This window comes from Notolepis coatsorum (assembly GCF_963971535.1).
Source record: "Notolepis coatsorum genome assembly, chromosome: 20".
NCBI classification, from domain to species: Eukaryota; Metazoa; Chordata; class Actinopteri; order Aulopiformes; family Paralepididae; genus Notolepis; species Notolepis coatsorum.
Genome location: NC_140184.1, coordinates 26,769,063 through 26,783,303, shown reverse-complemented (window position 1 = coordinate 26,783,303; position 14,241 = coordinate 26,769,063). Strand labels below are relative to the sequence as shown.

Here is a 14,241-nt window from a genome sequence, read left to right as displayed (position 1 = left end):
TCAATACATACAATTGTTAAGGGGATGCAGACCAGAGAAAGACTTAGGTCTTGTTTACATCAGGGTCCCCCATTTTCAATTCATCATAACATATATGACATACAGATAGACAGTACTGCTACATCTATACATTTATGACATATCAGATTTGCAAATACAGTACTGTTTGTGATACAAAAGTGTCCAGGAAAAGAGTGTATACATTTGACGTAGAAACTGTACATTGGAGGAGGTTGGGTGGGTGGGGTGTGGTTGGGTGGGTGGGGGCTGTACATTGGAGGTGGGGGGGGGGGGGGTGCAATATACAAAGGGGGTGTTTATATAATGTGTCAAGTTAGAACATTTCTATTTACAAACGACTGTCTATTATTTACTGGGTGTCGTAAATCTCCGGGACGCCCGCCTGCTGCCTTTACGACAGGCCTGCTTTACGACAGGTCGTCAGAAGAGACGGCTAACGTCAGTTCAGTTGCTTCCGAGTGAGAGGAGAGGGGAGAGAGCCAGCTAACTTATGCAACGTTGATTGTTTTAAAAACCATTATTTTTTACCATTAATTGAGTAAAGTGGTGCTATGTCGTCGGGGATGACCGGACAAACGCCGTAAGTTTCAGTTTATTTTGGCAAGCGACGCATTCCATTAGTTGATAGTGGCAGCAAGTTAAGTTTAATATACGCTAGCTAGCTAACGTAGGCTAAGCTAGCTCAAGTAGCCGAGCGGTTACATGCGTGGCGCCGGCCTGCTAGCTGTTGTTGGCTGCGGCTAAGTTAGCTGGGAACGTTAGCGCGCTTTTCAATTAACGTTCATCTATCTAGCAAACGTAGGCTAACGTTAACGTCCATGTATATCTCTCAAGCCCCGATACATCGCTATATAGCTACTAGCTAACAGTTTACAGTTTTGAAATCTAAGCGAATCCAATGTTGTGGCCTACGACCTAGCTAAACATAACATCAGCCACTGGCAGCTTGCTAGCTTGTCTTTGCTACCATTACTACAGTTACCTCAATATGTAATGATGTAATGTAACTAACGTTAGCAAACGTAACCTTAACATTATTCTGTCCTGATGGGAGCTCAGATAGTATCACATTTTGGTACATATATATATATATATAATTTTTTATTTTTTTTCCTTTTATAGATTTAATTTATATTATAACTAATTTATTTTCATTATCCTGTCTTTAATTGTTTATCTTGTCATTATTGTTATTAGTATTATTATTATTGCTGTTAGTGTCCTGTGATGTCTTGTTTATTATTGTTACTGTATTTTGGTGTTTCATGTAATTTGATTAAAAAAAAACATTATTCTGTCCTCAGGTGCTTAACCAGCCGATGGGACAAACCCGCCCAAACCAAACAGAGAGATGTGCGGCAGCAGGGCAGTGTTGGAAATGCAACTCATCCGGTCTCTTCAGCAGGAGCATTCACCCCTGCGGTCTCAACCCCCACAGACTGTACTAGCCAGCTACCAACATTAAGCTCTGCACCTCAGTCCTTGATGACTGAAGGTGACAAATCAGCACCTCAGGGAGGAGTGGAGATGGCTGCAGCGATGGCTGCTAAAATCAATAACATGCTTATGGCAAAGGGAAGGATGTTGACTCCCCCTCCATTACTTGCAAAGGTGCTCAAACTTTTGATGGCCAGTAATGAGTAATTGTAAAGTTGTGATGGAGTCATTTAATATTATATCTTAATCATTTATCTCCCTTTCAGACTCCTCCATTTGTGTCAATGTCCACTAATACAGCAGAGACGGTGGTCACAGAGGTAGACATCAACGATGTTCCAATAAACTGTAGGAACCTGCTAACCAAAGGCAAAACACAGGAGGAGGTAAAAGATGGAACAGTCTGAAGAAATGTATATATGTATTAGTTTGAGTAATGCATGTTGAGTAATGCAACTGCCAACTGAGTGTCTGAAGCAGCTCAACATTATTTTCCGTTTTGCCTTGGTTTCAGATCCGCCAATGCAGTGGAGCCGTAGTCTCAACAAAGGGTCACTACGTGGTTGAAGCATTGAAGGGAAAAGCAGTGTATGTATTGAGTTGTTATTTTGCTGATGCTAAGTTGCCATAACATAAGAACTAATGGTACAAAATAAGAATTTACATCAGATCTTGGATCTTATGTATCCCTCAAAACAAACCGCCTTTTGCAGATTTTTACAAGGTCTTTCAATTTTGTCACCACAATGTTACCCCATAAAACTCTTCTGATCAGTGAGAAAATTAAAGACGTATTTATACAGACATAATACAAAATAAAATAGTTCTAGCTATTTTAATGTAATGCTAGCCAGGTAGCACAACAGTCTGTTAACAGCTGGGAGAACAGAAAAGAAAGATGTAGAAAGAGAGACTGGAGATGTTCAAATTACTTTATTTTCGGAACTTCATTTGTGCAGTGGTTAAAAGACAAACGGTCGTACAGTCATAATACATAGACACTCACCACTATAAAAAAGATTTGGGCAGTCTGATGGAGGTTGGCACGAAGCTACCTAAGCCCCTTTTATTCAGTGTTGAAGCTCTATCGACGGCCTGAGGGCATTAGTTTGTAATGGGTGTGAAGGGTGTGTGTGTTGTCCTCAACTATTTGAGAGGCCTTCTTAACTGTCCGTTTCTTGTGGATACTGCTGAGTGGCTCCTGGTCCTTCCCAATGATCTTGCCACTGATCTTAACGACCCTGTCGAGAGTTTTCCGGTTGATGGCACGCATCACTCCAAACCATGATGTGATGTTAAAGGACATTATTGATTCCACAAAGGACTTGTAGAAAGGACTTGTTACATGGTAGAATGTGAGATAATCCAACAAGCGAGCTAGCTGGCTTCTGTCATTGCTAACAGCTGGCGCCAGTGGACAAGGCAATCGGTCTTTCCGGGAACAAAAGCATTAATTCTGAACATATCACTGATGCTTGAAATGTGTGAGCTTAGCAATGTAACATCTGCGTTCTATCCTGTCTTTCTTTTCTGTTCTCGCAGCTGTTAACAGACTGTTATGCTACCTGGCTAACTAGCGAGCTGTACCCAGCATGCTGTTCAGCGGTGTAACAGTTAACACTTTCAGTGCCACCAGGTGGCGCCAGACTTAGTGCTTGAATGCCACCATCCACTTCAGTGTTAACGTTAATATCGCCGAATCTATGTTTTAAATTATGGCTATGTGTCTAATCTGCCTGTTGCTTATCAAAGAATCATTTTCCAGTCAGTGCTGTCAAGGCAGATTGGTTTTTTATCGCTTCATTTCCGTTTGAGAGCATTTTGAAAAGCACCCGTTCTGGGCCATTCTGTGATAATCGTCTTTTACTGGAATATTCCAGAACGTTCTTCTTCTTCTTTAGAATTTCCGGCAGTGTATTCCAGAACGTTGATATTTGTCGGCCTATTTATGAATCGTTTTCAAATAAACGCTAGATGATCAATATTATACGTACACGCACGCCCATTCGAGTCGCGCGCTGATAATAGCCATTTTCATTTCCTCATGGATTTTACAGTGAAACCGATAGAGCACATTTCACAAAACAGCTTATATCTTCATCAAAACGTGTCTGATTAATCTAACACTGATAACATAGATTCCTTACCTGACATCAGATGGTATCCAACTGGTATATTCCAATTCCTGATCACCATTCGAAAAAATCGATAAGTGTATAGATCTAACGTGTATACAGTAGAACTCAATGATCCGCAGCGCTCAGAGGATCCATAATGAACTCTGGTAACCCCGGCTGCATCAGTGTACTGGAAAATGTGGAGTACAGGATTTTTTCCCCCATCCATTTTCATTGAGTCCATTCCAAAATCCCTGATGTCATCTGGGAGACGATAGGGGGCGCTTTTTTCCACATCTGATCGCCGGCGGCTCTTGGGCAGGCTAGGGTAGGCTCGGGTGATGCAATATGATTTCAGATCGCTAAAAAAAAAATCAGAGAAATCTCGTGAGTGGCTTTCAACGTAACTATTATAAATCCGAGAACTCGTGAGTGGCAATCAAAGTGTTAATGGGGTCCCCTCTCAATAAACTACACAGTATATGTGCCGGTATTCGCATGAACTATTACATTTCTTTTATAATTTAGTAACTATTGGAAAACCGATGCTTATCCCTATTAAATGCACTAGGTTACTTGTTAGTACTGCAATGTCAGTGAGATAACATTCCACTAATGGAGGTTAAGAAGGCGAGGCCAGTTAAGACCATGTGGACCTTGCCGATACCAACCTCCCACATTAAGTAGCAGAGGGAACAACCTAGCTGTCTAGACAAAAGACTTGGGTTCCTGCATCTGCTGACATATTAAACTCTTTTTGCCAAGACCTGCAATTATCATCAATGCTCACATTATTCCTCCAAATTAACCACTGCAAACAGCCACAACAATATCGCTTTTGGTTGCGGTAATCACAGGAATAGTCCTGTGTCAAAATCCTGGAAAGTAAAGATCTATGTTCTCCATGTAATATTCAAATGTATTTTCTTTATTTAGAGAAAGACCTTTGTATTTGCACGTCCAGGGAAAGAGCCAAGATCAGGTCAATAGTAAGTCATATCTATTTCCACTCTTCTGTCTATGGGTTTAGAGGCTAGGCTTTTGAGAACGGAATTGGTAATACTCTTAGTCTTCACTATTAAGTGCCATGACCAAACACTCTGTTTTGGCAAATTCAGAAGCTGTGATGAGGATAAAGGAGATCATCTCGGAGGATGTGATGAAGACCGCTGCATTATCAGGGGGGCATCAGGTGCCCATCATCCCCCCTCTAACCCTCTACCCCAAGCTGCCTCGACCGGTAGGCCCTACGTCGATGCCATGGATGCACAACTCAACAACCCACGGACATCGACCTTCAGCTCCACACTCAGGGGTAGGCTACCAGGCATCCAATGTTGAACTTCTTAACCAACCAATCTGATAAAATGTACAGCACTTTTTGAATTATGTTTTATAAAACAATTCCAGAAAAAGCTTTTACATGGTGGGGGGGGGGGGGGGTTTAAAACAAGGATGTATTGCTGGTCCCCACTTGGTAAAAGTAACATTCACTTTTTCAGGAACAGTTATTTTATCCCCAAAAAGAGCCTGCTCTGGGGGCACAAACCTGTTTTTTTGTTAATTGAGCTGTGCATTAAAACATTTTCCAACCAGGAAAAACGTGGAATTCATATTATAAGCTTGATATTATCTACTAGTGATCTATGCACAACAGCAATAATCTTTTCCAGCTAATCTTAGTTACAGTTGGATTGTATGAACTAAGCAGGTGAAATGTTTGCAGCTCAAGCATTTAAAGATCGCTATTCTCTACAGACGGAGAAGATGGCGTCACAGCCCTGCAATGTGTAATGCTATTATAAATCTAGTGCAAAAGCAATAATTTCCCCCAGCAAATCTCTTGCCAGGTGAAATGTTTGCAACTGAAGTATTTAAAGATCGGTATTAGTAGGCAATTCGGGTGTACCTCGGAAATAAGACTAAATGTCATCTGTGAGTTGTCAGTGCTTTTTGCGGTCTGTTGAACGTTACTGTACAATGCAAAGACAAATATATGGCAAAAGAGTATGCAGGGAGCGTTGGTCTGTTCAGTTAACTATGATCACGAGAGATCTGATCAGAGAAAATGGTCCTTCCGTGTTCTAATGAGACCTTTTTCACACGTCACTGGTTTAATTAGCCTAATCTTCACAGATCCTTTCACTGCTAAATGCAGAGAACAATGCAATGCAGTTCCTGGCAATTGGAGTTCCTGGTCGTTTTTGTGCAAACACGGCTAAACACTCCCCCTAAAGTTTTTGAAGTGGTCCAATTTGTCAGAATTCGTCCCAATTGCTCTGCCTGCTTTCTGGACACAGTCATGTTGATTCAAATGTTCAAAACACCATTTCTCTCAATCAGGTGATTCAACCTGTTGGCATGTAGACTCTCTGTAATTTCTTTTTACATATTGAGCCATTTCAACAACTTCGGGGAGAGTGTTGACAAACAAGTGGATTTCATGTTTAGGTACTCTATAGGGATAGGCGTGAGTAATTGCGTACTCTCCGTTTCAACTGAACGAGGGTTGGGTTATTGAGGGTGCTTGATTTTTATTTGGTTACCATCAAATACATCCACAAGACAACACTGGAAGCTGTGGAGCATGAGAGCGTAAGGGGAATTATATGGATAGTACGCTAGTACCACAAACTTTGTTGGTTGGAAATACACATAGCTTAGTGTTATCTAAAAAGATAAAAACAGCAGTTTGTGCATTTCCAAATTGTGCCAACAACTAGGGGTGGGCATTGGTTTTTTGAATAGTTGTTTAAAAAAGTATTTTGTTTATGCAAATATCATTTTGTCTCACGTTTATATAAAAAAAAATCATGTTTTTAACGGCACCTACCATGTGTAGTGTATTGAGAGGGCACCCTATTAACTGTTACACCGCTGAACAGCATGCTGGGTACATCTAGCTAGCCAGGTAGCACAACAGTCTGTTAACAGCTGGGAGAACAGAAAAGAAAGATGTAGAAAGAGAGACTGGAGATGTTACATGGTAGAACGTGAGATAATCCAACAAGCGAGCTAGCTGGCTTCTGTCATTGCCAACAGTTGGCGCCAGTGGGCAAGGCAAGCGGTCTTTCCGGGAACAAAAGCATTAATTCTGAACATATGCTTGATATGTGAGCTTAGTGAAACAACGTGGCAAACGTACAAAACTTGGCAATGTAACATCTCCTGTATATCCTGTCCCTTTCTTTTCTGATCTCTCAGCTGTTAACAGACTGTTATGCTACCTGGCTAACTAGTGAGCTGTTCAGCGGTGTAACAGTTAATGGGGTCCCCTCTCAATAAACTACACAGTATATGCCGGTATTCGCATTAACTATTAAATTTCTTTTATAATTTAGTGACTATTAGAAAATCGATGCTTATCCCTATTAAATGCACTAGGTTAGTTGTTAGTACTGCAATGTCAGCAAGATAACATTCCACTAATGGAGGTTAAGAAGGCGAGGCCAGTTAAGACCATGTGGACCTTGCCGATACCCACCTCCCACATTAAGTAGCAGAGGGAACAACCTAGCTGTCTAGACAAAAGACTTGGGTTCCTGCATCTGCTGACATACCTGCTCTGCCTTTCCACACAACATTGTCTATTAATGGCAAGTTCAACTTCAAGCGACAGGCTGTTTAAACCGTTTAGACGACTTAAGACAATGAAAACCGACAATAGGATACTGCAAACAGTCTTGGCTGTTTCCTAGCAACACATCAAACATTTCACTGAATCTGTCTACCATTTTTGTCCCATGTTGATTTCAGAGTTTTGTGCACACAAAGATTTTTGTGGGCATGGAGCAGGCATTGCCCTCGTTCAATGTGAATGAGAAGGTTGGGGGTCCAATGGGAACGTACCTTGGCCACATCCAGACAGAGACCGGTGCAAGAGTCTTCCTTAGGGGCAAGGGATCCGGCTACATCGAGCAAGCATCAAGAAGAGAGTCCTTTGAGCCACTTTACGTCTACGTTAGGTAATGTACTGATTATAAATACTCACCATAGGTCTTTTCAGCGCTGTCTTTTAATTTTTCTTTTCAATATTGAGCGTTCCCGATGGCACTGAAAGCCGAGCATGGTTTTAGCTTTCGGAGCACTGCATTCATACCTTTTTACTGCTCTTTACCCTGAAAACCACACGTATGTTTCCAAGAGTCTAGTTTCATCCCACTAAATAACGGGTCTCTTCTTGTGTGTCAACAGTCATCCAAATGCGGCTGGATTGGAGAGTGCAAAGAAACTCACTGAAAGTCTGCTGGAAACTGTAAGTTAAAATCTTCTGGCGCAACATACGTAGAGTGGAGTTGACATTAACTGTGTTAAACCCTGATGGGAGGTAGAAGAAAGTGATGCTTATGAAGAGTATAGTTGTCACTGATACACACCTCCAAGAGTAAAGCATGGTAGTGTGAATCGCCTGATCTCCAGAGATTTGTTCAGAGTTATCTGCACCTACCCACAATACTTACCTCTACTCGACTATTAAAGTGATTGGAAGTAAAACAAATTTGTAATTCCCCTACATCTGTGTGAAATGTTAATTCCTCTAGTTCCTCACCATTTCTCCTTCCCTCCTGCTCCCCAGGTTAAAGCTGACCATGCCTGTGTGCTGTCCACCTACACGGCCACTAGCTGCACCCAATGTAAGTAATCCTTTATGCCCTTTAACTAAATGCACAAATTCAAACGGGTGGACCCAACAATCGGCTACTGTAATGCATTCGTCTCTGTTGTAATGAAGCCTCTCCTGACATCTTGAGTGCCTCAACAGTAGGTTGGAATAGTATTTTATAAAAGCCCTGTATGTTTACTTGTATGAGACATGCTTTTAACTCCATGTCCTATACTTTCATTTCAGCATACGCAGCACATGGATTTCCTCCTAATAGCAATTACTCTAACCAGGGGTCCTGGTATAACTACCCAGCAAATGGGTATGCTGGCGGCTATTCAGCGTACCCAGGAGCCGGTGGTTATTGGAGTAATGCAAATGGTCCCCCAAGTCATTCTAACCTGTCGACAACTCCTCAATCTTCTCAGGCAATGGTTCAGTATCCTGTGTGTCCTAGGAAACCGCACCCTTATCTGGTCCAGGTATGTGTTCTCCACACATGGGGGGCGCTTTCACACCTGCCTCGTTTAGTCCGGTTGAATCGAACCCTGGTGCTTTAAGAAAAAATTATTATTATTTTTACACAGTATATGTGCCCGTATTCGCAATAATAACTATTACATTTCTTTTATAATTTAGTGACTATTCGAAAACCGATGCTTATCCCTATTAAATGCACTAGGTTACTTGTTTATACTGCAATGTCGGCGAGATAACATTCCGCTAATGGAGGTTAAGAAGGCGAGGCCAGTTAAGACCATGTGGACCTTGCCGATACCAACCTCCCACATTAAGTAGCAGAGGGAACAACCTATCTGTCTAGACAAAAGACTTGGGTTTCTTTATCTGCTGACATACCTGCTCTGCCTTTCCACTATTTCATTTTTATGCCACAATCACACTTGGTTGCAGCACCAAAACTACCACGCCGAGACCTCGTTGAAGATGTGATCTGGGTTGGTTTTGTGGTGAGAGAATGTGGTGTAACCCAAATATAGGAAGTGAGCCAAAAAAAACTTTAATAGTGGACACTTTTATTGCGCACTAGCCAGGAATCGACAGTTACGTAGTAGCAGGCATGAAAAAATCTCTGGACAGATGTGGTCCAATGAAGAGGTGAAAGCCCTAATTGAAATATGGTCAGATGATCACATAACTTTTTTTCTTGTAGGCACACACGGAAACAACAGCGCGTGTTCAAATTATTTAGCGACAGAATGCAATGGGGTTCATCCAAATAACGCCCGTTTGGAAATTTGCTCCAACATCTTCAGAGATGGAGCAGCTATTTTCACATCTATGACAGGACTGGAGCTGACACATGGCCAGTTGTAAGGGGGAGTCCCTGTTCAATATGAGATTTAACAATTGTAACAGACCATCCTCACTATATTCCTTTACCTGTCTGATTAATAAACTTAATGGAAGTGGTAATAATCAAAGAATCTAGATAAAACCAGTGCTTTATCAGTCTGATTCAGATCACCCTGTCGGCCATTTTGAGCCTGTTTTGATCAATATATGGGCATGAGTGTGTGCCGTGACATTTTTTCGGGTTTTCCCAGTGACATGACCGTGTGACATTTGTTTACAATGTTCGATGAGCTTGACAAAGTGCAGAGTGAACGCTAACTGAACCAAATAAAAAATGCAATGATGTTGCAACTTCACCCCCCAAATCGCACAGTCGAACTATAGGTGGGAAAGCGCCCTTAACACATTGAGTGCCACGCCCCTTTGACCATAATGGGCTGGAGTGCCAGCACTGAAGTCAATGGGAGGTCGGGGAAATTTGCGAAGGCTTAAACTATATCTTAAATTATGGCTATGGGTCTTGCTTGCAGTCAACATGTACTAAACGGATTGTTTTTTCATTGGTACATTTCCGTTTTTATACCGTTTTGAATACGAGTATAGTTTGAGAGTTCTAGTAATTCCAGAGAAATTCCGCGATAATAGCTCTTTAGTGGAATACACAGAACACGTTGACCTTTTTCGGCTGATTTATGAATCGTTTTCAAATAAACGCTAGATTATCGATAGTATATGTGTACTTATGCACGCTAGAGAAGCAGGCTGAAAAATCTATTATCCATGACCTGGTCAGCGCTAACGTCATACAGACACACTGCGATGGCTGAGAAAAAACATCTGATTAACCCAATACTGGTAAAATAGAGTCCTTACCTCACATCAGATGTTCTGCAAAAAGATTAATCCAATTCCTGATCGCCATTCCAAATATTGATCACGTTTATTGATCCAACGTTATAGCACCAAAACACATAATCGACGCTGCTCCGAGCCTCGCCAGTGAATGTGATCACACGATACTGCTCGCCAGAGATGGGAAAACCCCGGACCGGACTTTTTTTCTGATGCACATGCCCACCCAATCCAATCCAATGATGTGCATTACCATCCGGGAGACGATAGGCGGCGGTATTTGCCCTTTTCGAGCTCAGACCCTTCACAATGATAACGTCAGGCTGGATGGATGAAAAATGAATGGATATCGCTAATAAAAGAAATTACGATTAAACGACGAGAACTCGTCATTGGCACTCAACGCATGGCGAGTTAGCACGACTAATCTCGTCGTTGGCACTCAATGTGTTAAAGCCACATGGTTTTGTAGACCATCTAACTGTACCTTCTCCTTGATCCAATATAAGTCTATATACTGCCACTCACTTTTACCAGTAGCTTCTGTGATCACTCGAGTGTCACAGAGACCACAGAAGCTACAGGTGAAAGTGAGTGGCAGTATGGACCTACATCGGGGTAAGGAACATAAGTCAAATATTCTACAAAACCTCTATCGCTTTAAGATGTGCACATACCTACAGATTGACTGGTCTGTTACCTTGAGCTCAGTTTACAGTGTGAAGCCATGGTTTTTAAAGGATGTAGATTTGTAGGGTCTATTGATAGTCTCCTGAAAGCCTACCCCAATACCTGTGTCTGTCTATTCTGCAGGAGGACCCTGGGAGCAGTGCCACAGTGGAGCCTGAAGGATCCCCAACCAGAGAAGACGCAGGAAGTCCCAAACGGCGTTTCCAGGAGGAGCCCGTGGATGATGAGGTTAGTTGATGAGCATCTATATACAGTAGACTGCAGAAGTGATATTCCACTAGTCCTGCCCTTTTGGTACAAAATACCCTCAATTTAACATTGTGCTAATTTGCCTTGGGGAATATGGTTCTTCCTACAGTAACTAGTTTTGAATATGTCGTAAACAAATAGAAGTGCTGCTGACGATGATAATGCTAAACACTGAAAAAGGCCATTTATAAGATAGTTCCCCTTTAAGGCTGATATGAGGAAGGAACTTTTATTATTTATTGTATTTTTTTAAAGAGGGGAAAAAATAAAAATGAATGGATTAAATTCACCAGGTCACCTTCAAGTATGAACAAACTGCCTGCTAGTCAGCTTAGTTTTAGTTAACACTACGCAAGGCTCCAGCAGATGGCCAGCATGACGGTCATCTAGCTACGTAGCTATGATGCAAGTCACTGCCATATATATGGCTTCAGGTTGTAGTTTGTAGATCAACTAAACTGCATTTGTGCGTTTCTTGGAAATGCATGTAAAACTTAAATTTGTCTTTAGTTTTAAGTACTCATCAATGCTGAGGCTTTTTCGAGCGTATTAAATGTTTACTGCAAAATATTATATAGTCTCCATAGTAGATATCGGAGCTTTTGAACCAGGCAGTGGGACCGAATGGAATGTCGCTTCTGCGTTCCGTTACAATGCACATTAATGTACGTACCGTAAATCCTCAAATATAGGACGGGTCTTGTATTTACCTCGGCTGCAAAGAGCACCAGGCCTTTATTAGAGAGAGGCTTATATAAGAGGCATGCCTTAATTTCACAAACTGGCCAATTGTGATTGATTGATTGATTTTATTTAGACATAAACATATACAGATCACATGAGTATTTGCTTTGTCAGGGTGAAACTGTGGTGGATTAACGTAATTCACACACTGAAGTTGGAACTGTCTATAGGTTGCGGGGTCCGGGGACGATTTAGTGTGTGGTACCTTCTCTCGACTACCTCAGTCGAATCGATTTGCATTGATACAGTAACATGCAGTAGCTTTAGCTAACGCTATCATAGCCATCATGATCTGTAATGCCAACTGGACAACGCCAGCCCCGCCTGCCAACGCCATATAGATAGCGAACGTTAACGTTTGCAAAACAAAGCCAACGTCATCCAGCCGACACCACAGATCTAGATATGACAACTTTAGCTAACGCTAACGCGAGGGAAACCTTAATGTAGTCAGTGTAGCGGGAGGCAGCACTTAATTTGCATTGGCAAGAGTTTCTCATTCTATATCGCAACACGAAAAATAAAAATAAAAACTTTTTTTTTGCGACCTTGTATTGGAAGCCGGCCTGTATTTGTCTGCATGTATCAAACCCCCGGCTTATATAAGAGGCCCGTCCTTTATTCGAGTACCCTCCACTATTAGAGGATTTACGGTACATATCTTTCCTCCAGAAGACTAGTCCTAATGGTCTTTTATGTGTTTTCCTATTCAGTTTACCAGCAGCTCTTCAGAAGCCCCTGCTAAAGAGGCGTCTTCACCTCCGGCCTCCAGTGTAGCAGAGGAGAAGGGAGTAGAGAGGTTTGTTTTTGCAGATCTCATCATCTCCTTCTCGATTTGTTTGAGCTCTCTGTATTTTTCCGAGGTGCTGATTTCCCTTCACGTCACTGTGTGTTCGTCAGGTTCCTGATGCCGCCACCGCCTCCCGTCGCCCACGCTGTGCGCAAAAGGCAGAGGGAGACGGGACCCGTTCCCCAGCGCCCAGCCAGTCAGCCCGCTCACCCCACGCCTGCAGGTATGCATCTCTCCCTCTTTGGACCCGAGTTGTCTTGACATTTTATCCATGGAGTTGTATGAAATGCCCCCCCCCCCCCCCCCCCCCGGAGGACTGGGGAGTGTAATGGACACCTGTGTGAACTCCTGGGCTGGTAGAACCCACTAACTCACTGTTCCTGTATATCTTCTTTGTCTTTCCCTTGTTTTCTCTCTACATGTGTCCCTGGACCTGCCTGTTATGGATGTGTGCTCTGATATCTCCCCCCTCTCCCTCCGGCTGTGGATCAAACCAACTCTAAACCACCGCTAACATGGGGCTCCTCAATGGGTTTCTTTTTTGTTTTTGCTCTCTCTTTCTCTCTTTGTCCCCCTCCTACCTTTCTCTCATCTCTCCCCTTTCTCTCTGCTTTCTCTCTGCTTTTCTGTCTCTGTTTTTTTTGTGCCCTCACAGGTTTGCAAGAGGACGTGTGTGACAAGAAATGTAAAGTGGCCGAGGACAAGTCGGGGTTAGTGCCCTACAGAGTGGCTGAGGACACATCGGGGTTAGTGACCTACGGAGTGGCTGAGGACACGTCGGGATTAGTGCCCTACGGAGTGGCAGAGGACTCGTCGGGGTTAGTGCCCTACGGAGTGGCCAAGGATTCGTCGGGGTTAGTGCCCTACGGAGGAGACTCCTCTGACGAAGAGGAGGAGAGGACGCGCAGCAGTAAGACAGCTCACTCTTAACTCCAAAACGTCCAAAGTCTAGGTCTAATATCTACATCAACACAGCTGTCAAAGCTCAGAGCCCGTCAAAATAGGAATGAAATGGTATACGTAATTGACACGCTTTCGTTAAAGATTAATTTTATTTCAAATTAAAGCATATTTTGTCCATAAATGAGCCGACCTTTTTGGATTTTATCACTTGCTTTGCACCAGTTGCTGATGATTATATAAATATATACATATTGTAAGTTTCACTGGAACTTTTTCTTATATTGGAAAATGGTGTAAGCCTGTTCCCATGGAATACTGTAATAAACAATTTTGAAAAACTTTGCACTCGTACCTTTTTGTACAGTGAGACATGCCAGTGGATTTATGATTTTTGTATTGCTTGCAAACCTTTTAGTAAGGACCAGATATTTCCTTTTCAATAAAATAATAGCAATCAATATCATGCAGAGATTTCCTTGCTACTTTCCAGTGGCATGCAGTCAAAATGATATATTTAAGAG

General features: G+C 42.3%; 1 protein-coding gene across 1 annotated transcript; it reads left to right on the top strand.

Moving 5' to 3' along the window:
* Positions 1 to 463: 463 nt before the first annotated feature.
* LOC311247111 (KH homology domain-containing protein 4-like) lies at positions 464 to 14,101 on the top strand. Its single transcript, XM_084337425.1, has 14 exons — positions 464 to 601; positions 1,326 to 1,632; positions 1,725 to 1,844; positions 1,973 to 2,046; positions 4,512 to 4,564; positions 4,694 to 4,890; positions 7,332 to 7,540; positions 7,770 to 7,830; positions 8,152 to 8,209; positions 8,425 to 8,660; positions 11,158 to 11,262; positions 12,741 to 12,826; positions 12,928 to 13,040; positions 13,473 to 14,101. The coding sequence occupies exons 1-14, from the start codon at positions 573 to 575 to the stop codon at positions 13,745 to 13,747; spliced, it is 1,923 nt and encodes a 640-aa protein (XP_084193551.1). The 5' UTR covers positions 464 to 572; the 3' UTR covers positions 13,748 to 14,101.
* The last annotated feature ends 140 nt before the right edge of the window (positions 14,102 to 14,241 follow it).